This window comes from Phaseolus vulgaris, chromosome 2, assembly GCF_051622355.1.
Source record: "Phaseolus vulgaris cultivar YP4 chromosome 2, ASM5162235v1, whole genome shotgun sequence".
NCBI lineage: Eukaryota > Viridiplantae > Streptophyta > Magnoliopsida > Fabales > Fabaceae > Phaseolus > Phaseolus vulgaris.
Window position 1 is genome coordinate 43,215,885 of NC_143499.1, and position 26,923 is coordinate 43,242,807.

The following is a 26,923-nucleotide window of genomic DNA, read 5'->3' on the forward strand; positions in this document are numbered from 1 at the left end:
TTATTATGCAATTAATTTTCAAAATAAATCATCTTTTTCAATTCATAACCACCCCTCCACCTCTCTTTCAATTCATAACCGCTCATTCACCTCTCTTTCAATTCATAACTGTTCATCCACATCTCTTTTAATTCAAAACTGCCCTCCACTACGTATACCAAATACCGTAAAAAAAAAATGACACAATGACCATAATGCAATAATAAAATTAAATATTAATATAAGGATAAAATGGGAAAAAAAATTAAGAGCAGTTAAGAGAGAAATAAAAAATGACACAATGACCATAATATAATAATAAAATTAAATATTAATATAAGGATAAAATAGGAAACAAAATTAAGAGTAGTTAAGAAGGGAATCCCTTTATATATAAGTATAGATTTTAAAAAATGTTGTTTATAACAATCTTATCTAATTTAAGGGTAATTACATTTTTTTGAAAGATATATGTAGTCTCGTAAAATAAAGTTGATGTGAATACATGGAATAGTTAAGATTTTTATTCTTTCTAGTTGAACTTTTCCATTTTTTTTTATTAACAATGAATAAGAAATTGAAACTTAATTTTTGTTTGAATACATATATTCACTAACACTACAAAAAAATCAGTATTATCTACGGATTTTTATCCACGGATCTGAGTCCGTAGGTAAATTCAGCATTACCTACGGATATTACCTACGAATAACATTACCTACAGACATTACCCACAGATTCTGAATTCGTAGGTAAATTCAGCATTACCTACCAACTATTACCTACGGATCTTATTACCTACCAACTTTTACCTACGATCTCTATTACCTACCAACTATTACTTACGAATCTCTATTACATATGAACTATCACCCACTAATCTTTATTATCTATCAACTATTATGATAATAATTATACACATAATATTAAAAATATTAATATAATATGAAAAATTATAAAATCATAATTCATATTTATAAATAATAATAATCATAACTAATTTATACATATTATTAATATTAATATAATAATTTAAATAATATAATTAATATTATATTAATAATAAAAATAATATTAATAATAATAATAGTATTAATGATATTAGTAATATAAAAAAATTAATAATATCAGTATTAATAACATTAATAATATAAATACTATTAAAAATATATATAAAATTAACATTATTTATAATATTAATAATATTAACACTATTTATAATATTTAATAATATTAATAAATATTTATAATATTAATCATATTTAATAATATTAATAATAGTTAATAATATTAATAATAATGATATTAAATATATGAAGAATGTTATTAATTTTTATTTTATTAATTATATTAATATTGATAATCATACTCATAAATATAATAATAATCATAACATGACAACAAAATTTGACTGATGTAATGGTTAAAGCTTCTGTGGACATTTCTCAAGGAACATGAATGTATTACAAATCCTTCTTTAGAACATAGAGAAAATATATGTTTAGTTTTAAACATATTTTAGGAATAAAATTATAAAAATTTTATGGACAACATAAAAGGTCTTTATATCATACATACATGACGTACACAATGGGAAGAAATTAGTAGAACGATTGAAGAAAGTAATGACACGAATAATTTAAACTTTTCTCAAATCTATCGGGATAGCGTGCAGTAAAAAAATGTTTATTCCAAAAATCTTGTTAAAAAATGTTTAAAATTGTACTTCATGAATTTCAAAAATATATGTTCTAAAAAAATAATTCATAAATTATTAAAAGAAGGGTAGAATAATTTTTTGAAAATGGATGGAATGTTGGGAGAATTTTGATAAGGTACATGAATAACCACCCGTAAGAAGATATGAACCTACCTACATTTTTTTTTTGGCCTCATCAACCTAAGAAGCCCACATAATAATAATAATAATAATAATGGACTGTTTCTTCCTGCACCTCCATATATTCTTTTGACACATACAAAACATGAAAATATTTTTTTATCCTTCTTGTACTATCTCCATATATTGGATTACATAATTCAGAATGATATTCCGAATTATATGATTCAGAAGTCTGAATTTGATAGTAGCTTCCGGATTATGTAATCCGAACACGCATTTGAAAAAAAAAGTTTTTGTATTACATAATCTGGAAGTTAGAAAAAAAAATTTCAGAAATTATGTAATCCAAAAACTAATCATGTATCGAAAAAAAAACTTTTGGATTATATAATCTAAAATATTACATAAAATCATTTTTGAAAATAAAAAATGTATGAAGGTGGAAAAATAACATATAAAAGTTCATAAAGAAAGAGTCATAATAATGACATAAAGACAAATTACTCTCATTCTATCAAACATTATAAGATTGAAAAGACACAAACAAACTAAGACCAAAAGAGTTATAATTAATTTGTTTACTAAGATGGATACTATTAGTCAATTTGATCACCCAAAAACACTTAATTTAACTTTAAATTTGAACCATCTCCCAGTTTCGCCATAGTCTTTACAAATTGATTTAAGTTTTATAGAAGTAAAAATAATAATTTCAAATAATCTAAAAGACCAAAACATATTATATTTTTGTTATATATACACTACTACATCATCAAAGACTCTTATAAAATATTGAAGAACAAAAAATATAACTTGGGTGTATAGAGATATTCCAAACTTAGGATGGAACACAAAGGAGATGAAATAAAAAAATAAATTGAAGAATGTGATGAAAAAATAAAGTGAATGCAAATTAATATTTTATTACATTTAGCGTAGGTCTAAACAACATTAATATTTGTTTTCCAAGTAGTGTTCCCAATAGTAACAATTTACTCATATTTCTAGACTACGATTTTTTATTTTTTTAAAATTTAATATGTTAAAATATATTTTAATATTAAAATCGTATATATGGAATATGATTTTAGTTAGAAATCGTAAATCTTTATACAATTTTCAATTTTTTAAAAATCTTTATTGCTATTGACGATTTTATTTTATCAAAATATCCATGACGGTTTATCCAGAATAAAAAAAAAGTTGTCCATTTTGGAAATATAAAATAAAAATTGCTCCATTGAGAAAAAAACCTACAACTAGCCATAAATTTGTTTTCATATATGTTACAGTTGGCATGCAAAGGTGCGATGCTTGTATTTTCATGGTTTTGTTAAGATTTAAGAAATGATGGAGGCATAATAGTAAGTCCATGATTTCCAAAAATATTCGAGATCCTTGATCCACCCATCATCGGGTCTATGGGTTCCTATCATAATCAAACAACTAACTGAAACAAAACAAAAAAAACAAAACAAAAACTAAAAACCAACTATTACATTTGCTTTTCAAAAATTTACACATTTGTGCATCATTATTCTCCCCTCCTCTCTTCATGATGCAATTTCATATAAACTTTCCAACTGTAAGAAACATAAAAGTAAGAAGTTTTGTCTCATAGGAATCCTTTACGGATGGTTTGTATCAATCTTTGAAGCCCCACAATGCACGTTCACGCTGTTTACATTTTAAGATTGAAGTTTTTGTTGTTTCAATGTTTGATATTACATGTTTTGGTCAGAGATGTTTGAAATCATGATTCATTAGAATCAATCTTTTTTTGTACAATTCTTCATATTTCTTGAATTTTCATTTCTAAACTTGTCATAGACCTTCAACCAGCCAATCTTGTCTCTGTTAGCTTAGAAATATACCAATATTTCATCATGATCAACAAGACCGCCACCTTAATGAAGCATTCTTAAACATTGATAACCAAACCATTTTGAACATGGGAAACAACACCCCTCAGAGTAAATGTGGCTGTGGTGGCTTAATGGCCACAGCATTCTGGCGTTCTACACCCAATGCACCCAAAACCAACAATGCCGACAGTTTTGAAAAGGCATCAAACAACCCATACACAAAAAAACAACAGGATAGTTGTGAAGATGTAACTTTCTTTCCAACAGCTTCATCTGATAAACACACAGATTCTTCACCTGGTTCCAACACCAATTCAATCCCTGTTGTTAACCAATCCCACCAAAGGAACCATCCCAAAGTGTTACAAAACGAGGGCTATGTCAAGAATGAAAGAATGGTACCTAAAGAAGTCGAGGGTTATGTTAACAATGAAAGAAGGGTCCTTAAAGAAGCCGAGGGTTATGTTAACAATGGAAGAAGGGTTCCTAAAGATGCAGTTGGCATTTCTGGTGAACTTGAAAGCATGTTTTCTGATTGCCAAAAGGGAAGCAAAAACCTTGTTCGTGCTTCTTCTAGTAACGTGATGATGTTCAGTAATTTAGGCAACCTCAAGAAAGGAGAGAATACCAACACCTATTCTCATAATGTAGGGGATTATCGTGGCGAGCAAAGGGATGAAAACCCTGTTGCTAATGGAAGATACACAAACCAAAAGGTGGACAATGCAAGTAAAGGAGGCACAGAACAATCGGGTTCTCTATGCAGGGTCGTGTCTACTAGAATGGACCCTGAAAAATTGAAGATAATGGGCAATGAGGATTACAAGAATGGAAAATTTCAAGAAGCATTGGCTCTTTATGATGCTGCAATTTCGATTGACCCCAATAAAGCTTCCTATAGGAGCAATAAAAGTGCAGCATTAACGGCTCTTGGGAGGCTTCTGGAGGCTGTATTTGAGTGCACAAAAGCCATTGAAATAGAACCTCATTATCAAAGAGCTCATCATCGATTGGGGAACCTGAACAAAAGGTATTCTCGCACAAGAAATAAATTATGATTGTGAAATATAATACTTTCTTATTGGTGTTGTCGCTAACTTTTTTTTTAATTTATGTCTGGCTACAGATTAGGAGAAACAAACAAGGCCCTTTATCATTATAAACTAGCAGGACAAGAGGTTGACCAGGAGGAGATCACTAAAGTAAAAAAGATTCAGTTCCATTTAAACAAATGCACTGAGGCACGTAGGGTAGGAGATTGGAACAACTTGATCAAGGAGGCCAGCCACGCTATTTCATCTGGTGCAGATTCTGCTCCACAGGTTTGTTAATGTCCTATATTACCCTAAAGATTATCACTTTTTTCTAGGATTATTGTGTAGTCTAGAATAATCTCCACATGACATGTATGTAAATTTCATTAAATATTTTTTTAAGTAGATAAAAATTAATTGTGATTATGAGCATGTAATAATTTAGGATCATGTAATATTTTTTTTAATTTCTTACACCTTAAACTTTGTATGTGCCTGCATGCATACACGCGTGCACTCCAATCATGCTAATATGAATTTGATTGTGGCTTTACCTGAAGATATTTGCATTGCAAGCGGAGGCATTTTTGAAGCTACGTAAGCATCAACATGCAGAGGAAGCAATGTTGAAGGGATCTAATTTTGATGTGGATCAGTGCACCAGGTTCTTTGGACAAATTTGTAATGCAAACTTGTTGGTCACTCGGGCTCGAGTTTATTTGGCCATTGGCAGGTTAGTGTATCATTTATAAAGGAATAACATAATATTCTTTTTAATCTTCATATATGCATTCATTGTTGTACCAGATTTGAAGATTCTCTAGCTGTAATCCATAAAGCATGTAAGCTAGATTCAAATAATAAGGATGCGAAGAAGGTGATGATGAAGGTTAGAGCTGTGGCCACTGCTCGATCAAATGGAAATGAGCTTTTCAAGGGATCAAAATTCTTAGAAGCTTGTGTTGCCTATGAAGAGGGGTTAGAAAATGATCCATATAATTCAGTTTTGATGTGCAATCGAGCTGCATGTAGATCAAAATTAGGGAAATTTGAGAAGGCTGTGGAAGATTGCAATGTTGCTCTTAACTTGCGACCATCTTATAGCAAGGCTAGGCGAAGAAGGGCAGATTGCAATGCAAAGGTAAGAAAAGGCACTCAATTTTCCTTTGTTTCTTAACATAATGTCTTTTTAACATTTTTATGTGCTTTGTGTTATGTTTATGATGCAATTATAGTTGAAAAGATGGGGAGCTTCAATTCAAGACTATGAAATATTGCTAAAAGAGACACCGGAGGATGAGGAAATAAGGAGGCTTTTGTTAGAGGCCAAAGAGCATCTTATGCAACACCAAAGTGAATGAAGGTTATGAAGTGGTGGACTTGTACAAAGAATGGTTTAGACTTTAGACACTGAGTTTGGTGAAGAAATATGAAAAGTGATGTGTGACAAAGGTGAGGACAGGAGAATGCCCTACTGTGTCTATAATAGATAAGCACACTTATGGTCAATGATCAATAATAATTTCTTTTGTATTAAAAGGATCAACCAAGTTGTGGAAGAACTCCACAAACCCATTGTGAAGGAGAAAGGTATACAATAAAGTATCACTTAATTATTTCTAATGTTGAATCAATCAAGTGAAGGTAAAAAATTTCAAATTTTATATTGAGATTGAAGTTTGAATTCAATGGTCGGATATAGCTTCGTATCCTCTCATGTTATGTCATGGACAAATTGATTTTAATTAAAGAAACTATTTTTTTAAATGAAGATATGTATATATGTAAATTTGTTTCATCTCTAAGAATGAAGAATGGAACTTGAGCGTGTTTGTTTTAATCCTTCGTGGTTTCTTAATTCACATAACAAATGATATTGAAATAAAGATATTCATCCAAACTTATGGTAACGTAAATTATTAGAAAATATTCTATTTTGTAATTTTTAAATTTTAAATCAAGTTTGTGCTTATATATTCTTTCACGGCCTTTGTTTTTTCTATATTCTTCATTGTAATATATATCAAAATGCCAAAACACATAGAAAAAAAAAACAAAATTGATCTTTGAGAAAACAAAGTACTTTAAGAAACTAATTGGCATTTGAGTTTTATAACTAACCAGAAGTGCATAAGAGAAAAAAAAAATCTGGTAACGAAATTCAATACCATCCCGAATGAAAAATATATTTAATTTTCAACTTGGTTATGATATTAAGAAAATTATTTTTGGGTAAAGATTTTGTAAAGATGTCATCCAACCGATGATGTTTTTCTTCATAAAACAATTTGAGCGCGTGTTTGTGAACTTGTTTTGAGATGTAGTGCAAGTTAATCTCAAGATTCTTGATTCTTTTATGATAAGTCACAATTTGAATATCAACTTTGTTATCACAAACAACTACATAAGAGGTTGAAATATTGAATTTAGCTAACAGTTTTGTTAATTAAATTATTTTCGAAAAATAGAAGCCAACTACCTATATTTTACCCTAGTTAAAGATTTGCTAATAGTTTGTTGTCATTTTGCTTTCCAAGAAATTAAAGAATTCTTTAACAAAATACAAAAAAAATCACTTGTAGATCTTCTACTATCAAGGCATGATCCTCAATCAACATTAATATAGACATCCATTTTGTTCTTAAAACTAAATAAGTTGCATTGAGGTTTGGAATGGGGATTAGAAACAAAGTGACTTAACTTATGTATAGTAGAATTGGTATTTGGTCTAAAAATAATGAGATACAACCATTGGCCAATAAGTCTTCTATAGATGTTTAGAGGTGTCTCAAAATTTGTATGTAAATTTTAAGTTGGATTTCATAAGAATAATTGAGGGTTTGGAGGTCATTATACCTCAGTCTTCAAGAAAAATCCAAAACCCTAATTAAGAATACCTCTTTGAGATTTTGAGAATTCCAAATTAAGAAATAATTTTTTGGAATAAGTAATAATAACGAATAAAATAAAGAAATAAAGAAAAAAAAAAAACAACAGAAGAACTTAATTTTTGTTTTGTTACTATATCAAAATATGATTACACACGGAAAACAAAAAGAAAAAAATAATAATCTCATACTATCAAGAAAACACACTATTCTATGAAATTCATACAACAGAATTTTATAATTAAAAAATGTAAAAAAATAAAAAATAGAAAATCTAACAATAGAACCCAATACAGGAACATCCTAGAATCGACGAGTTTACATGGAAAATTCAAATAAGCAAATTAATAATTAATACGACAACTGTATTTACACGTGGAACAAGCTCTCATTAAAAAAATACTAAATAAACAAACGTGTAATAAGAAGAAAAAAGATTTCTGGATAAAGTTAAAAAAAAGCGCAAGTAGTGGCCAAAAAAATTGATGTAATAATAATGTGACACTAAGTCACACTAACCATGTTATATCAATTCTTGCTTTTGTTAATGTTTATGTGTAAAGTTCTTCACTAGTTCCTACGGTACTACATATAACCTTAAGAATGCATATAAAATGATATTTTATTTAGATGTAAAATGAATGAAGATCACATTTAGTGTTGTAAAAGTATCCATTCTCATGAAAATATTACTCTTGATCATTGAGAAGCCAACCTCATGATAATAAACGACATGACAAAAGAGGTTGGTGGTAGTCATAACACTATTTCAAAAAGAATAAAGATTTTTGACACTCCAAACATAACTGCAAACAGTACGCACTATCTGAAAACTGAATTTAAAACGCCATAGCGATTGATACAGATAGTTCCCATTATTATTGAAAACTACAAAGAAAAAACGGGTTTTCAACCCTCAAACCCGGTTTTCCAATTCAAGTACTAAGGCGATACTTATTTCTTTTCGTGATCGTTGCTATAAGAAGTTCCTTAACAAAACCAACAATAACCGAATCACACTCACTTAAAAACAACAATCTAAACCTTCCTCACGGGCGTGCATTCTAGAGAGCGGATCTGGATCCGGATCCGGATCCAGCGCGCTCCGAAACTGGCCGGGCCTGATCCAAGCCATAGCGGCAGTGGTTCCTAACGGCCCAAATCTGGTAGGGCGCGGTGTCGAGAGCGAGCCACTGCTCCACCTCAAACTCATCCTTAGCACAAGTTGCGTGGGGCCCGGTGGAGGTGACTTCGACGTAGTTAAGGTACCAGCCGTGGTGCGAACCGGATCCGTCAGAAGTAACGTTGACGGCACAAACGGCTCCTTCAAGACAGGGTCCCGTTCCGCTGAAGATGTCGAGGTTGCCGCGCTCGAAGTAATTGTGACTCTTTCCCATCAAACCGCCCCACGCTTCGAGGTTTTTAATGTAGATGTAGTAGCCGAACTTGTCGTACAACTTGATCCCGATCTTGGAGTCCGTTCCGCCCTTAACCACCGATCCGGTTCTAATGTACGCCGTGTAGACGCAATCGTCATCCTGCATTCAATTCAACTTCCAAGCTGAGTAACAGTGAGGCACAGATTAACGAGATCGTGAAAGTTATATATGAATAATTGCAGTATTTAATCTTACCGATCTAACGGTTCCTGCGATGCATAGTGAAAGGAGAAAGAGGATGGAGAGAGAGAGTGTTGAAGGTCCCATTTTCTGCATTCCTCGGAGTGGTGAAGAACCAAGTGTTGCCATTGATAATGATTTATAGAGGGAGCCATCAGGGACACCTGCTTCATCATTCTCTCCATAAGGATAATATTGTTAAAATATTATCACATTGAATTGTTAAAAAAAAAAAAAAAAAAAACTTAATAACCTTTTCCTCCTATTATTTACTTTGTTAAATACCATCTTTCTATCAATAGAAAGGGTTGAATAAAGTTCTTTTCTATTAATAAAAAGGTTTGATCAAGTTTTAATTCTGTTTCTGAATTTAAAATATGTAATGCCATCTTTCTCGTTCTAAAATTATTATTATTAATTTTATAAATTATCATTGATAGATCGTACGACTTTGAAAACGATTTTATAGGTATTTGAATTAAAAATGATCACATTGTTATGTTTTACAAAATTAAAATATTTAAATGAACCTTTATTAATAATGGAATCAGATTGAAGATAAATAACTAAATTATACAACTGAAAAAGTAATTAAAAATATTATAATATATATTTTATACAATAAAATCAACACCATTTTTAACACATCGATCTATTTTACCATATTTTTATTAGTAAAACTTTATTAAAACTATTAAATTTGAAAAAAAATAATCGTATTATATGTAGAGAGAGAGAGAAAAAAAAGTTTTATTAATTTTAAAATAAATTAAATCCAAATATAAATAAGTTGAGAAAAATTGAACTCTTGAAATTTGAATTTGATTTGTAAAACAAAACACCCCTACTTTTACTATAAATTTTGGACTTATTTATTAAAAAATTAACTTTTAGTTTAGTTATTTATGATAATTATTTTTACTTTAAATATTTTTAAAATGCTTTTAATTTTTATCAGTGTAGCCTTTAATAATAATTTAAACGCAAGAGAATTATTTACTAATTATGATATTATATTAACAAATATTATGATGCGGTAACATTAAATAGAAAAGTAATAATAGCAAGTAAGATAATAACAATTATAGTGACAAGTGGTGAGGTTAATAATAGTCATAATATTGTAATAGTTACACGAATTTTATTCTTAAAAAATCAATAAAAAGATTGGTTTGTAATTAAATCCAAATGTATATTTATTGGAAATAATTAGTTTGGATTATAGATCTAAATCTAAATAATTGGATTAAATTTTAAATTCAAATTCATATTCATATTTTTTTTATAATTGTGGAATCTTTCATATTTTATAAAATGTCTGATTAATTAATAATCTGAAAGCACAAACAATTATTTTTTTTATCTTAAATTCGTAATAATTGTAAAATTGAATTAGGTGAAATATACATAGAAGATAAATTCTCAAATCATATTTTATTTTTTTTAATCTTTATTTTTTTTTAAATGTTTATTCACTTATATAGTGAGTTTTATATGAATAATTATCTTATCTGATTGCACCCATTATTTTATTATTCATTTGGAAGGTTTCAGAAAATAAATCAAAATTTTAACAATCAAACATATTTTTATGCCTAGTTTTGAGTTAACTATTTTTTATCTTTTATTAAATATTAACACTATAAATTAAAAATGAATCAAGAATAATTTAAGAAGATTAAGCCCAGAGAGACAACGCTTATTCTTAAGAAAATATTTATATTAAAACAGATTGGAATTTATCGCATAAAAATGTAATTTTCAAGAGATCGTACAGATCTAAAGATATAAAAGTGTATCTTTTTAATTTAAATAATTTAAATCTGGAAGTATGTGATATATTATTTTAACGCTCAAATTAGTTTTTTTTATGTAATTAAATTAACATTGAAATATTCCTGGTATCTCTGAAAATTTCATAGAATAATAAAATAACACATGCCGCACACGATTACAAAATATAATTATTTGTCCTTACAAATAAGAATAATAGAATAACACACGCCACACGATTTCACTTTCTTAGTCCCTACATCACGGATACTGTTACAAATATCTATTGTTGCTTTAATAAAAGGAATCCAACAATAGAATTTAATACTAAAAAACATAAGGATTTATAAAAATATTAAATAATATAAAATTTAATGATAAATTTACCTATATTAGTTTGTATGTTTTTAAATACACAACTAAAAAAATGTATTATAAAAAATTACTTTATTGAAGTAGATATATTAAATTAAAAGTGTCATTACATCACACACATATATATATATAATAAAATTTTAACATTATTATATAGTACTTTATATAATTAAATAATAGACGATAAAAAAAAAGTAATAGAATACAAAATTTAATATCCCCTTGGTTAACACAAGTTTTCCGCGTGAAGAACTTTACTCCCACCCTTGTTCTTGTTAATTATATTGCTTTTATAAATCTTGTTATCGAAGAATGTTAGTTATAATTGCCAACATCCACCATCCTCCACGTGTTTTGTGTTACTAAGTGTGAGAACAAATTTAAAGTGGGAAATCGTAAATGATTCAAATTTATATTAATTTTAAAATTTAATTTATTTAATTAATTTTAGATTGGATATAAATTGAATATTTTTTTGATTTTAAAAAATTAAAATTAATGTTCATAATCATTTCAAGTTATAAAATGATAGATCATGTCAATTTTACTAAGATAGGATTAAGTTAGGTTTAGGTTGAGTTTAGTTAACTTGAACATAGTTCGAGTTAACTCAACTAGAACATAAATTAAGTTAAGTTAGTCTAAGAGAAATATTTAACTTGAACAAAGATCGAGTGAAGTCAATGCATGTTTAAGTCAAATTAATTCAATATGAATTCATGTCGAATTGATCCAAATCTAAATTGAGTTCAGTCAAGTTAATTGAGACTCAAGTTAGCTTAGATCTAAGTTAAATTGAATACACTTGAATCCATTCAAAATTGAGTAACTCAAACTTAAATCTAATCAAATCAGTTAGTTTCAAATCAAACTAAGTAGACCTTAATTAAGGTCAAATAAAATATATACAAATCCACATAAAGTCGAATGAAATAACAACAAAATTAAAATTTGAAAATATTGTCACAATAAGATATCACAAATTTATAAAAAATTAGACAACGTTGTTTTTTTTTTGGAAAAAGAGAGATTATCAATAATTGTTCGCTAATTATTTGTGTTAAAACCGACGGGCATCATGATTATATGCTTGTATTTCTAATTTCCTATTTTAGATTTTATTTTATCGAACATGGCGTAGCTGGGGAGAAAAGAAAGGAAAAAAAAAATAAATGTAAAAGTGTCGTGATAAAAAAATAATACAATTATAAAGTAAAGAAATATCATTGAAAACCTATTTTTTTTTACACTCATGTGAACCTCGATACTATTATTTCAATAACTTTTTATATTATTTAAATTTAGATTGGAAAATATTACTTTTATATCTGAATGCAAGGTTTTAGTGAATATATAAGTACTTTTGTAAATTTACTTTTTCCTGTGTATATATATTTTTGTTAAACAATCACATCAAATACAACACCCTAGTTGTCATATATATTTTGTCAAAAATAAATTTCTAACATTTTGCGTGTATTTTTATTATGGATTTTTTTTTATTATAAATGTTAATATTTATTGTGTTCATACTGTTATTAAAATATTATAATTCATTTTAATATGAAAATGTTGATTTGACAACTGTATTTAACTCTACAATCTAATTAATATTAATATTTTAATTATGTATAAAAATTCATAATTTTATTGATTGTAAAAAAAAAATAACTTTTTGTATTTTGTGTGTATTTTCATTAAGGTTTTTTTTATTGTAAATATTAATATTTATTATGATGATAGGGTAAAACAAAGGGTAAATTTCCTATTTAGCACTATTTACACTTTTATTTCTTTATGTAGCACCATTTACACTTTTATTTTCCTATTTAGCATCATTTTGTTTTTATTTCTCTATCTAGCACCCTTTTGTTTTTATTTCCCTGTCTAACACCCTTTTATTTTTTATTTCCTATCTAGCATCATTTCAAAAATAAATAAATAAATAATACATTATTATTTTTTTATAATTTTAATTTTGAATGCATTAAAAAATAAATATTTGTAATGTTTAAAATAGTTAGAAATATAATTAATGAATAAATAAATGAGTTTTTACAAAATAAAAATGTAATAAATTTAAAATGTTTAGTTGAAAATTATTTTTTTAAAAATGAAAAAATTAAAAATTAAACTCTATAACAACATAAAAGTTGAATCTATAAATATAAATTAGTATTTATTTTTATTATTATTATTAAAAGCTTTCATGTTAGACATCACTATGCTACTCAGCTAGCCTGACACCTCAAGTAACAACAATCATTTGTCATCACACGAAAAAAATATTATTAGAAAAATAAATACAAAAATACAAAAATATGGGGGACTAGACCAACAACCATAACGAAAATGATACATAGGTAGATTATACCTATTAATAAAGAATTTTAAAAACAAACTAGATGAAAACCTATTATACCAATGAAAAGATTCTCTATGAATAAATCCTAAATTAACCGACTTATCAGCACATGCATTCCCTTGACGAAAAATATGAGTAACCATAAACCTGATTTTTGTCATTGTGTGTGCACACATAATTATTACTAATTGTCTTTGTTTTTTTTATAATTATGTCATGTATTTTTTACTTGAAATTAACATGATTACATCATCAATAATAATAAAAATAAATACTAATTTATGTTTATAAATTCAACTTTTATTTTGTTGTAGACTTTAATTTTTTATTTTCTTTATTCTTAAAAAAAATAAACTAAACATTTTAAATTTATTAATTTTTTATTTTTATTTTGTAAAAACTCATTTCTTTATTCATTAATTATATTTCTAACTATTTTAAACATTAAATAATTTTTTTTAATGCATTCAATTTTTGTTTTTTTTAATTTATTAATTTTTATTTATTTTAGAATGATGCTAGATAGGGAAATAAAAACAAAAGGATGCTAGATAGGTAAATAAAAACAAAAAGATGCTAGATGAAGAAATAAAAGTGCAAATGATGTTAAATAGAGAATTTACTAGTCAAAATATTATAACTCTTTTTTAATACGGAAATGTTTATTTGAGAACTGTATTTCATCCTATCTAAAAGTCAATAAATATTAATATTGGAATCATTTATAAAAATTCATAATTTTGTTAATTTTTTTTAAAAAAAACTTTTTGCATTTTGCGTATATATATATTGAGAAAGTGCAATTCTAATTATGTATATAATAATAATAAGTGGCAATTGCAGGCTAGTCAAAGAACAACTAGGTTGTAGCTATTAGTTGTAACAAGTATGGTCTGATTTGTAGTTAACATGCTGATTACACTCAAAGCACAAATAGGGGCATGATTCTTAATACATACTAAAAACAGAGGGGTTAAGAAAACTAATTACGTCGAAACACTTGTTAATAGCAAGTTAACAATCTGGAAATAGAGTTGTAAGAACACCCAAGAAAGTTAACAATATGCCCACATGCGTTGTGCGCTCGTGTTTTCCACGCTGTCAGAACCCTCCTAATATCACATTCAACACCCCAAACCAAATCATCTCAATTGCATGCATGCAACAGATCCTCCAATTCCCGTAACGCACACCGCGCGGCCTCGATAACCCCTTCCGCCGGCCACTGCTTCAATCACCATGGAGGGGCAGGCAAAAGCCGCCGATCCCACCGTCGTCGCTTCGCTGCCGCCGCCTCCGGGTCGCAAGTCGCATGAAACGTACATCGTGCAATTCCCGAAGAACCAAGTGTACCGCGTGCCGCCACGTGAGAATGCGTTGATTGTAGAGCAGTACCGGAACCCAGCCGCCCCGAAGAAAACGCGAGGTGCCTGCTGCCTCTGTGAGCGTCGCGTCCTTCTCACGCTCGGTCTCATCGCCGTTTCTATCATCGCCATCGTCGGCATTACGCTGGCCACGCTGTACCTTATCTTCGACCCCACGGGACCCACATTTAGCGTCTCGAATTTGATTGTGAAGAGCGGCGGCGCCGACAGGAACTCGCGGCCGCAGTACAAGGTTTCTTTGATAGTGAATAACCCAAACGAGAGGCTGGGGATCCAGTACGAGGCCGGCGAGGTGTCGCTGCTGTTCGAGGGGACTAGGATTGCGGGGGGGAGGTTTCCAAGGTTGGATCAGTGTCGAGAAGAGTCAAGCGCGGTGGTAGCTAACTTGAGTGGACCCGGTGGACTGTTTCGCTGGGTAAGCAGCAGTGGGGACGGACCTGTGGCTTTGGAATTGGAGATGAACCTCGCCGTCAGAATCAGAACCGCCGGAATCGAAACCTGGCTTATGACCTCCAATGTCTTCTGCCACTTCATGGTCACCGGTCTCAGGAGCAATACTCGAATCTTGTCACAGGAATGTGATGCCGATTTCAAAGAATATTAAATAATTCAATAATACTCTTTGGCTAACCGTTACAATGGATGACACTAATTTGTTGGTTCTTGGATTCTTGCTTAATTCATCAATCTTCTTTCCCTCATCTCATTTTTCTTCTGGGTTTTTATCTTTAATTGTTGCACTGTGCAATTAAGTGATGTTGATGGTGAAAATGTCAAGATCTCATCTTCACTTATTCAGGAATTTGAGTCCAAAATTAAAGTAGATAAATAAAATATTATTAATTATATAAGTGTGTTGGTGCATGTGTGCGTAGCCACTAACAACATGGTTTAATATTTGTTTAATACATATTAATCTGAATTAAAGTATTAGTATAAACGTTAAGAATCAACCTATTGCGCGCCACTAACAAATTTACTCCAAAACTGAACCATGGTTCCACACACCCAATCTGACCCAAGCAAGTCTGTATTCTTATTGGAAGATAAAATAAAGTCTTAAAACTTTTCAAAACAAATTATCTAGAGAAAACAAAGAAGAAATTACCTTCTAACATTTACTTGGTTACAAATATTATTTACAATTTTTAATGTGAATAATACAGCCTCGCTTTCAACTTAAAATGAATCATCATACTTTGATACTTTCATTTTTCTCTTACCTTCAAATTAAAATTTCATAATTTTTTTTTTTAATATAACATTTTTTTTTATTATTTTAATATAATATTTTATAATGAATAAAAATTATGAAATCAATATAGATAAAAAAAAGAATAAAATTTCTTGGACACTCAAAGACTAAAAAGTTACCACTCTATAATATTTTTTAAATAAAATATTACATTATAATAAAATAATAAATATTTTAGGTTTCAAGTTCTAAGTGTCAAGATCAATATTCATGAAAAAAATAGTGTAAAAAGAATATTTTTCTTCAAATTTTGTATTTGATTTTAGGCCCTTCTTTATCATTTGTCAATTTTTAAGAATGTGTCTTCTTGCACTCCAAAAAAAAATTCCGTATATTCCATTAGTTTGGGCTGTTTTACTTCTTTTAAACATGACTTTTGGATTAGAATGTTTATATAATATATTTTTTGAAATTCATAAAATATATTTTTGGAAAACATTTTTCAAAAAAGAATTTTTTAATAAATTTTCTGGAACGTATTAAATATGTTTCGGAATGTGCTTTCCAAAATAAAATTTTCAAAGTACGTTTTAGAAAGAGCTTTACCAAATGATGATGAATAGATAGATATTTTATTCATTTTATTTAATTGATAGGAGAAATTTTAGGGGATGAAAGAAGAAATACCCATGTTTTAATTATAGATTGGTCTAACCTCGCATGAGGCAGCCCATTGGTAATCATTTGTGAAAGTAGACAAGAAGATTATACATAAAAGGTAAGAGAAGAATTATTTAACATTGTGATATACAAAAACAAAAATGCTATCAATACACTTAAAATACTCTTTCACAATTTTAATAGGAGTTCTTCATAATAGTTTTTTACACATAAAAAATACTTTTTAAATATCTCGCAGACATGAATTGAGTAAAGTTAAAAAAAATTACATAAGAGAATTACTTATTTAAATATTTTTTTATATAGATATTACAAAATAGAACATATATGAACAAAAGAGAACATAGATAAATGAAACAAAAGAGTAAACTGAAGACAAAAGATATGACAATGAATATATCTTCTTTCTTGTTATTCAAATCAAAACAAATAGTCTAAATATATATAAGTAGTATACTCATTCTAGGTTTAACTAAAGAGGAAAAGAATCAATAATTAAATACTAGAATCATAACACACAAGACAAAATAAAGGTTATTCACCTCTGTAAAGAGAAACAACTGATAATTAGAAAATACACCAAATTATTCTCTTCTATAAAGAGAAATAGCTTATAATTATTAGAAAAGACACTTAATTAATATTAGGAGGATCCTTCTATATCTGGTATCCATATCCTTTAATACCCCGCCACAAGCTGAGGAGCAAATATTGATGAGACCCAACTGCTTGGAACAAATATTCTTAAAATATTGAGGACTTAAAGCTTTGGTATAAATATCAGCCAGTTGCTCTGTGGTGGAAATGAGAAGCAAATGGATGAGATCCTTCTTTAATTTTTCCCGGACCACGTGACAATCTATTTCTATATGTTTTGTACGCTCGTGAAACACTGGATTTGCTGCAATGTATCTTGTTGAGTCATTGTCACATTATAAAAGAGATGGTTGCTCAAAAGGAACTTTGAAATCTTGAAGAAGATAAGTTAGCCATTGAATTTCACATGTAACAGTGGCCCTGTATTCAGCTTCACAAGAACTCTTTGATTCCCAAGATATGAGAGAATTCCCAAGATACACACTAAAACCAGTAACTTATTGTCTTGAATCACTACAGGTGCCCCAATCACTATCACAAAAGGCTTTCAGATGAACAGAGGTAGTGGAAGAGAAAAATAGACCAAGACTTGGAGCTCCTTTGATATATAATTCTAATCGCTACCTTATAGTGAGCAATTGTAGGCTTAGCAAGAAATTGAGAAAGTTGTTGCACAGAAAATGTTATGTCAGGTCGGGTATTAGTGAGATACACAAGTTTTCCAATCAATCTTCTGTAGGCTTGAATATCTGTGAAAGGAACACTTCCAGTATAAGAGAATTTCTCATGATTATCAATAGGAGTGGGTGCAGGTTTGCAGGCTAAAAGACCTGCATCTGTTAATAATTTCAATGCATATTTCTTTTGATTTACCATTATTCCTGTCTTACTTCTTGCTACTTCTAGACCAAGAAAATATTTTAAATTCCCAAGATCTTTAATCTTGAATGTCTGATTCAAGGCTTGTTTGATTCGAGCAATCTCTTCTTTATCATTTCCTGTCAATATTATATCATCCACATATACCAATAATGCTGTAAAAGATCCTTCAGAATAATTAATGAACAATGAATGATCATTCATAGATTGAGTATATCCCATAGAAAGCAAAAATGATGACAGTTTGACAAACCATTCTCTGCTAGCTTGCTTAAGACCATATAAAACCTTTTTTAGTTTACAAACTTTTCCTGCTGGAATAGAAGTCAATCCAGGAGGAGCAACCATATATACATCTTCTTTCAAATCTCCATGTAAAAAGGCATTATTTATGTCTAATTGTTTCAATTCCCAATTATAAATAGAAGTTAAAGAAAGAAGCAACCCATCTTTGCTACTGAGAGAAAGTATCAAGGTAGTCAATGCCTTCTTTTTGTGTATATCTCTTTGCCACTAACCTTGCTTTATACTTTTCAATTGTCCCACCAACCTTATATTTTATTTTGAATACCCATTTGCAACCTATGACAGCTTTGTTCTTAGGCAGAAGAGCAGTCTCCCAAGTTTGATTTGACTCTAAAGCAGATATCTCACATTGTATAACTTTTCTCCAACAGTCATGCTTCACAGTTTCAGAATAAGTGTTTGGCTCAACATGTGAAGAAAGAGACATAACAAAAGATTTGTAAGAAGGAGATAAATTGCTATAAGACAAAACAAAATTCAAAGGATATTTAACTCTTGAAGATGTACTGGAAACATTAAGATTACAATGATAATCCTTTAAATACTCAGGTGGTCTTTTTATTCTTGTGCTCATTCGGACAAATGGATCTGATTCAGAACTTTGTTCTATATCATGATTTTCATTGAGGTTTTGGTCTATATGGGAACAATCTACGTCTGAAACCTCAATTTGCGACTCACAATTATTATCACTGCTATTTTCAACATTATCACAAGGTGTATTATCACAAGGTGCAATAATGACTTGTGATGGCTGACTTAAGACAAATTGATCTTCAACAAACAAAATTTGATCATCAATATCGAGACTGTTAGTTTCATTACTAGTATCTTGAACCCTTTGGTATGGAAAAACATGTTCATAAAAGACAACATCCCTAGACACAAAAATTTCTCTTGATTGATTATTCAACAAAATATATCCTTTTGTCCCCCTTGGATAACCAATAAAAACACATTTTGATGCTCTTGGATCAAATTTTCTTCTATTTGTTGACAAAGTGCTAGCATAACATAAAGAAACAAACACCTTTAATCCATTAAAATCTGCATCAGTTTTGAAAAGTATTTCATGAAGAGAAGAATAGTTTAAAACAAGTGTGGGAAGCATGTTTATAATATGCGCAGCATGTATCACAGAATATGACCAATAAATTTTGGGTAAATGAGATTGTATCATAAGAGTTCTTGCTACATCTAATAAATGACCATGTTTCCTTTCAACTATACTATTTTGTTGTGGAGTATTAACACATGATGTTTGATGAATTATTCTTTTACTGACAAAAAAAATAGTTATGAAAAACTCAGTTTCATTATCACTTCTTATTATTTTTATTGTTGTCTCAAACTGTGTTTGAACAAAAATAACGTTCCAAAACCTTAACAACTTCAGATTTTTGTTTCAAAAGAAAAATTCATGTGTACCTCGAATAGTCATCAACTATGGTCAAGAAATATTTATGGCCATGAATTGATGGTATTGAGTATGGTCCCCAAATATCTACATGAATCAAATCAAAACATTTTTTTGATTTAGATGTACTAAATAGGAAAAGAAAGTTTTTTTTGCTTTGCAAAATGACAAACATCACAAACAAAAGATTTGTTATATTTAACAAAAAGAAATTTATTCTTGATAACATCAATACATTTATTTGAAATATGACCTAATCGAAAATTCCAAAGGGTTTTTAGATCACTAGCACTGACATTAACAGTATTGATGATGTGTGTAGATTCAAGGGGTTTAATTTGAAATTTCTGGTAAGATGGGATCCTGGGTATATAAAGTCTATCTTGCATCTTAGCAGAACCAATTATTTTTAAGGAGTTTTTGTCTTGAATGTGACAACCATTAGAATCAAAGATAAGAACACAAGATAGTCTATCAACCAGTTTTGTTACTAAAAGAAGATTAAAAGTGAAGCAAGGAATATACAAAACATTGTTTATGACATGATTTTGATTGAGAAAAACACTTCCAGAATAATTGGCAATGACTTGATTTCCATTTGGTAAAATTTGACATAAATAGGATCAATTGATGATACGAAGTGAAGTAAGTTAAGGATGAACAAATGTGATCAGTAGCACCACTATCAATAATCAATGGACTAGAAGAAGAAATAGAGTTATTACCAGTTTGTGTTGTCATGTTGGAAGGAATAACAGAGACTTGACTAAAAACATTGTCATTGGATTTGACCTGTTGTAAAAGAGCTAACAATGTTTGATACTGCTCAGGAGTAAAACCAATTTGTTGAGACTCCACTTCTGACTTTGAACCTTTATGATTCTGCTCATTATTGTTAAATTTTGTATTGTGAAAGGCTGCATGACTTTGATGATGGTTCTGATTTTTAAATTTGAAATAAGGTGGAAAACCACGCTTTTTATAGCATGTATCAATGGTATGCCCTGTCTTTCCACAATAACTGTAAATTTTGGAAGTATATCCTCCTGCATAGCTTCCTCTTTCATATCCACCACCCATGCCATAGGTCGTAGCATTGTTATTATAACCTGTTTTGCTAGTAGCAATCATTGCCTTGGATTGATCACCAAAAACTTGCCTCTCTTGTTGTGTAATGAGAGAGTAAACTCTATTCAATGATGAATTATCTGATAAACTAACATGGTAAGGTGAATAAAGATATTGTGAGGGATCAACAACTTCACCCATAGATAAATATAGCAACCAGAGCTCTAATCAGACAAAATAAAGGTTATTCACCTCTATAAAGAGAAACAACTGATAATTAGAAAAGACACCAAATTATTCTCTTCTATAAAGAAAAACAACTTATAATTAGAAAAGATACCAAATTAATATTAGGATCCTTCTATAACTCTGGTATGCGTATCTTTTAATAATAGATAAGTCTGTTAAATCGTTTATCGAAGATGGTTTACTGTGCTTAATTCTTGGGAGTCATGTTCCTCTTTTTATATCCATATTAGAGTCATTTTCTTATAACACGTAAAGTGGAATTCTTAATGGCCAACACCAACCTCCCTTGAATGTATTCTTCTATAATGATGGATTGAAGTGGACAGAAAATAAACCCAACAATTAGCATTCATATTCTGTTTACAAATCTGCATTTCACATTTCAGAGACATCAACTTTGTCTACCTTTTCTAATTTAATTAATTTTTATATTATTATATATATATATATATCTCATAAATTCGAAATTCATAAATAAAATGTAGATGAACCAATTTGATAAATGAACCAATTTGAAATGTTCTTTAAGCATTCATTAGTTTTAGTGTATTACGTTAATTAAATTTTATGTTATTATGCGTTTATACGTATATATTACGGTAGGCAAAATAAAACAAAAATTGTACCACCATTTACTTAAGAAATATATATCCCACGACTTTTAAAAAAAAACTATACAATATAGATACGGCACATGGAGCAGAAGAATCTTTGGCAGAAGATGACAAAAGCGAGCAATATGATAACATTTGTAAATTAGAACTTGGTGCAGTTTAAATTAAGTAAAGCGTAAGTTCTAACCATTCATTAATTAAAATTTATGGTCATTAAAACATGAGAAGAAAGCAACAGCTAAACTAATCAAAGTCAAGTATAAACCAATCTCAACCTAATACAAATAGTAAAGAAGAGGTTAATTAGGTCATTAATTTGTTAAAAAATTTATGGAATGACGTGCAAGGCAAACTTCATCTGCAGAAGGCAAAAGTTCCGATCCTCTGTGGTGGTGCCCCCAGATGTGTGACTCCAAAGACAGAGCAACGAGTTCCTGTGGTGTTGGGTTGTGAAAAGTGAAGATGAAATCAGAGACAGCGACACTGGTGCTGGTGAATCTAGCAAGTATTATGCAGAGAGCAGATGAGTCGTTGCTTCCAGGAGTGTACAAAGAGGTTGGTGAGGATCTCAACGCTGACCCCACTGCGTTGGGTTCGCTCACACTCTTTAGGTCACTTGTTCAGTCTCTCTGTTACCCTCTGGCGGCGTACCTCGCCACGCGTCACAACCGTGCTCATGTCATAGCTCTCGGTGCTTTTCTTTGGGCTGCTGCTACCTTCCTCGTTGCCATCTCCTCCACCTTCACACAGGTTCTTCCTAACCGCCTTCTTCTCCTCATCACTTCTTTTCTTATATAACACAACTTTTAGACCTAGATCTCAATCTTATAAATCAGAATAACTGTTTATAATCAAATCAGATGCTCCTCTATCACACATTTCAAAATGTAAAAATGAAATACTTACAAGTAATTAGATAAAGGTCCATTAAAAGATAATAAATTAAACTAAACAACAATTATTTTGAGCTTAATTAGAATGCAGAACTATTAAACATAAAAAAAATAAATTAAATTTGAACAGTTTTGAGAAATACACAATTAAAATTAAGTATAAATCAAGTCAGTTATTGTATTAAAACTTTTCAAATATTGCATTAAATTAAATAAAAAAAGTTATTTATAATCCAGATTGAATCGTTTTACTGGTGTCTAAATATGTAAGAGTTAAAAAAGCCAAATTTATAGTAAATGTTTGACCAACTATTCTTCATAAAAGAATGAAGTTCTGTTGTATCTAACATGATATTTTACCAGAAAGGAAATTAATGAACACAGTCTAGAAAAGGCTTCTCCTCTTTCTCATTCCATTTGTGTCATAAAACTGTGATTAACTTTCAATAGTGTCCAAAAGTTACATAATCATACGACTTGTTCAAAATGTAAAAGATACAAGTATAACCAACATCAAGATAATTTGCTTTAAAAAATTATAATTTTGTATGGATCATGTTTTTTTTGGCCCAAGTTTTCCTAGAATCATGTGCGTGTTTCCTTACACCTTGGTGTTGCATAATATGGATTATCAGGTTGCAATTTCAAGAGGTTTGAATGGGATAGGACTTGCCATTGTTATTCCAGCAATTCAGTCTCTGGTTGCTGACTCAACCGTGGATAACAACCGTGGTATGGCTTTTGGGTGGCTGCAACTCACAGGAAACTTAGGAAGCATCATTGGTGGACTCTGCTCTGTACTTATAGCCTCAACCACAGTTGCAGGTATACCTGGGTGGAGAATAGCTTTTCATCTGGTTGCACTGATCAGTATTATAGTGGGAATATTGGTCCGTCTCTTCGCTAATGATCCACACTATTCAAAGAGCGATGACAAAGCAACAAAAGAAGCTCCAAACAAGTCCTTTTGTTCTGAAATGAAAGACCTAATGAAGGAAGCAAAGTCGGTGATTAGAATTCCAACTTTTCAGATAATTGTGGCTCAGGGAGTGTTTGGATCATTCCCCTGGTCAGGTTTGTCATTTGCCACGCTTTGGTTAGAACTAATAGGATTCTCCCATGTAACAACAGCAACTCTTTGGACCTTATTTATTGTTGCTGCATCATTTGGATCTCTATTTGGAGGGTGGATGGGAGATTTTTTATCCCAAAAGTTACCCAACTCTGGTAGAATAGTACTGTCACAAATAAGCGCTGGTTCAGTGATTCCTTTAGCAGCAATTTTGCTGTTGGGATTGCCAGATGATTCATCCACTGCCTTCATGCATGGTCTTGTTCTAGTCATCATGGGATTCACCTCTGCCTGGAATGCTCCGGCGACTAACAAGTACGTTTCCATAACTCTAATACCTTATGTTTTTTCATATTCAGAATGACTATATTTTGTCTAAGCTGTGAGGAATTCTTATACTAGTACATGGCCTCAATCCCTTTATAAACAATAGAGATAAGTCAAAGTGTTTTCTAACATCAAAACATCAAACAGAGATGTAAGGTGGAAGAAAGGGTTCTTCCTATAAGGTTTATAAGCTATAATCAAACACTTTCTCTAATTAATATGGGATTCTAGTTTTTTAATTCAATCTCGCTGATGATTTATGTGACTTTTCTTAGTTCGTTCTTGATGTTGTTTTATTATGTGAGTTTAGCAGACAAGTTTAATGAAATATTATTGTAGTAAATATGGGTGATAAAAGATAATTTGAAGATGGTAAAAAATATAGGGGAGCTTATATAGATTTTTTATATTTAAAAGTCTATGTATAAGTTTCATTCACCACTTCTCTATGATGGTGTTGTTTAAATGCACTTTTCTAGATAATTTCAGATTATCTTAGCTTGGAGAGTTGTGTATTTATCCTATAGACTATCATATTTCGATACTCAATAGATTTTTACACTTAAATTTACTCTTTTTCTTTATTTATTTTTTAAATAATGAAAAAGATTGTTTAGTCTTTTTCTTTATTTTTTTTTAATAATGACAAAGATTGTTTGGCACCATGACTATAAAAACATCCATTTGAAAACCTACTAATATTAATTTATTGAATTAGTAAATGAGTATATTTATTTTTTTGTCATTACTTAAAAAATCATTAAATAAAAATTAATTTTGAAGATAAAAATAATTAGTCATTATATTGAATAAATTATATACTATTTTAAATATTAAAAAGTTATTGGTATCTAAATTAGTTTATATTATTGGTTCTAACTAATATATATAATTTTAATTTAATTTAAATTAGTATTTAATTAGTTATCATGAATAATTCTGGCTACCAATTATTTAGATTCTAAAATTGTTAACTAAAACCTTGATTACTAATTAAATATATTTTTAGAAACTAATTATCAGTAACATAAACTAATTTAGATATCAATATTTTTTTAACTATAAAATAATATAATTTTATCAATATAACAATTAATTATTTTTATCTTAGTTTATATTTAATAATTTTAGTGTAACAAGTTTCACTATTATTTTAATAATTATGTTATGCATTCTAAAGTGACGGTTCAAAACATTATTTTTCTTATAAATTTAAATTTTATTTTCTTAGTTGTTATTTTTTGGCAAGTTTTTTTAAAATAATGTCTTGTGGATTCTAAAAAATTATATCAATATAATAATAATAAATCTATAATTAGTTATAATATTTGGATCTAGTTTTATCCTTATTAAACCCACTTCATTTTAAGATAATAGAGAATTAATAATCATATAATGAAAAAATTTATTAATATGTTGATATTAGAATCACTTTCTAATTGTAATTTTTTAATTAAAAAAAATATTATAATTTTATTTACAACAAGCATTTATTCTTATTAAAAAAATTATCTTTTACTAGTTATAAAAAAATGGCGGTCATAAATATTTTGATGATGAATATAAAATCATAATGAAAGCTTTAGCAATAAAAGATGGTGTTGATAAGTTTCAAGGCAAATGGAAGTAAAGAAAAAGATTGTGCAGCTAAGAAGGGTTTAACAGTGATTAAATGGAGGTTTGTTTAGTTGAATTTGAAATGTAACAGTGTGGACAGTCCAATATTTGCAGAAATAGTCCCTGAGAAGTCCCGAACAGCTATATATGCTTTGGATTGTTCATTTGAGTCTATCTTGGCATCCTTTGCTCCTCCAATTGTTGGAGTATTGGCTCAGCGTGTTTATGGTTACAGACCAATCCCAAGCGGATCCTCGGATTCTGTGGGGATTCAAACTGACAGGGAAAATGCTGCGTCTCTGGCTAAGGCACTTTACACTGCAATTTTAATTCCGATGATAATCTGTGTCTCCGTCTATTCATTGCTTTACTTCACGTACCCAAGGGACAGGGAACGAGCAAAAATGGTATCCTTAGTGGACTCAGAAATGCACCATCTACAATGGGAAGATGCCACTAAAGAACAACATTGCCAAGTTTCTGATGTAGAATCAAATGGGGTGAATGGTAAGGAAAGTAGCAACTTTGACATCGATTGTCCCAGGGGAGATGAAGATGATGACAAGAAAGTTTTGTTGTCCTAGTATTACTTCACTTTTGCAAGGAAACAGTGGTTCATTTGATCAACAAAAATTATATTTTGTTATAGATAGCTTTTTTGTTCCAGAATAAATATCTATTGGACAACTCTGAAAATTGTTGATATGATGTTTATTAATTATTTTTTAATGAATGTATCATGTTCAATCATTCTTGATGTCTCAAAGTCCCCTGGCATGACTTTACGTAAATCTTGCTTAATTTAATATTTTATTAATATATATATATATATAATAAAATTAAACTAAATTAAAACAATAAATAAAATAATAGATATCAACA

General features: G+C 29.5%; 4 protein-coding genes across 5 annotated transcripts; 3 read left to right on the forward strand and 1 right to left on the reverse strand.

Moving 5' to 3' along the window:
- Positions 1-3,773: 3,773 nt before the first annotated feature.
- LOC137809789 (inactive TPR repeat-containing thioredoxin TTL3) lies at positions 3,774-6,082 on the forward strand. The gene is made up of 5 exons (XM_068610867.2): positions 3,774-4,717; positions 4,814-5,009; positions 5,282-5,454; positions 5,529-5,862; positions 5,957-6,082. The coding sequence occupies exons 1-5, from the start codon at positions 3,774-3,776 to the stop codon at positions 6,080-6,082; spliced, it is 1,773 nt and encodes a 590-aa protein (XP_068466968.1).
- A 2,330-nt stretch (positions 6,083-8,412) lies between these two features.
- LOC137812310 (PLAT domain-containing protein 3) lies at positions 8,413-9,422 on the reverse strand. Its single transcript, XM_068614241.2, has 2 exons — positions 9,244-9,422; positions 8,413-9,147 (listed from the first exon to the last, which is right to left on the reverse strand). The coding sequence occupies exons 1-2, from the start codon at positions 9,355-9,357 to the stop codon at positions 8,674-8,676; spliced, it is 588 nt and encodes a 195-aa protein (XP_068470342.1). The 5' UTR covers positions 9,358-9,422; the 3' UTR covers positions 8,413-8,673.
- A 5,471-nt stretch (positions 9,423-14,893) lies between these two features.
- LOC137809790 (NDR1/HIN1-like protein 13) lies at positions 14,894-15,730 on the forward strand. Its single transcript, XM_068610868.2, has one exon. The coding sequence runs from the start codon at positions 14,981-14,983 to the stop codon at positions 15,728-15,730; it is 750 nt and encodes a 249-aa protein (XP_068466969.1). The 5' UTR covers positions 14,894-14,980.
- Positions 15,731-22,199: 6,469 nt separating this feature from the next.
- On the forward strand, positions 22,200-26,791 carry LOC137812311 (uncharacterized). 2 transcript variants are annotated; one of them, XM_068614242.1, is made up of 3 exons: positions 22,200-22,882; positions 23,661-24,412; positions 26,142-26,791. In XM_068614242.1, exons 1-3 carry the CDS (start codon positions 22,595-22,597, stop codon positions 26,623-26,625), a joined length of 1,524 nt encoding a protein of 507 aa, XP_068470343.1. In that variant the 5' UTR covers positions 22,200-22,594; the 3' UTR covers positions 26,626-26,791. The 2 variants fall into 2 exon arrangements, with proteins under 2 accessions (XP_068470343.1, XP_068470344.1); XM_068614243.1 differs by having other exon boundaries at positions 22,422-22,882; positions 26,156-26,791.
- The last annotated feature ends 132 nt before the right edge of the window (positions 26,792-26,923 follow it).

Coding starts and splice junctions, on each gene's coding strand:
- LOC137809789 (XM_068610867.2), top strand. CDS start 3,774: ATGGGAAACAACACCCCTCAGAGTAAATGTGGCTGTGGTGGCTTAATG. Junction 5,010..5,281: donor GTGCAGATTCTGCTCCACAG/GTTTGTTAATGT, acceptor CTTTACCTGAAG/ATATTTGCATTGCAAGCGGA. Junction 5,455..5,528: donor GTTTATTTGGCCATTGGCAG/GTTAGTGTATCA, acceptor TTGTTGTACCAG/ATTTGAAGATTCTCTAGCTG.
- LOC137812310 (XM_068614241.2), bottom strand. CDS start 9,357: ATGGCAACACTTGGTTCTTCACCACTCCGAGGAATGCAGAAAATGGGA. Junction 9,148..9,243: donor TCGCAGGAACCGTTAGATCG/GTAAGATTAAAT, acceptor AATTGAATGCAG/GATGACGATTGCGTCTACAC.
- LOC137809790 (XM_068610868.2), top strand. CDS start 14,981: ATGGAGGGGCAGGCAAAAGCCGCCGATCCCACCGTCGTCGCTTCGCTG.
- LOC137812311 (XM_068614242.1), top strand. CDS start 22,595: ATGAAATCAGAGACAGCGACACTGGTGCTGGTGAATCTAGCAAGTATT. Junction 22,883..23,660: donor TCTCCTCCACCTTCACACAG/GTTCTTCCTAAC, acceptor ATGGATTATCAG/GTTGCAATTTCAAGAGGTTT. Junction 24,413..26,141: donor AATGCTCCGGCGACTAACAA/GTACGTTTCCAT, acceptor CAGTGTGGACAG/TCCAATATTTGCAGAAATAG.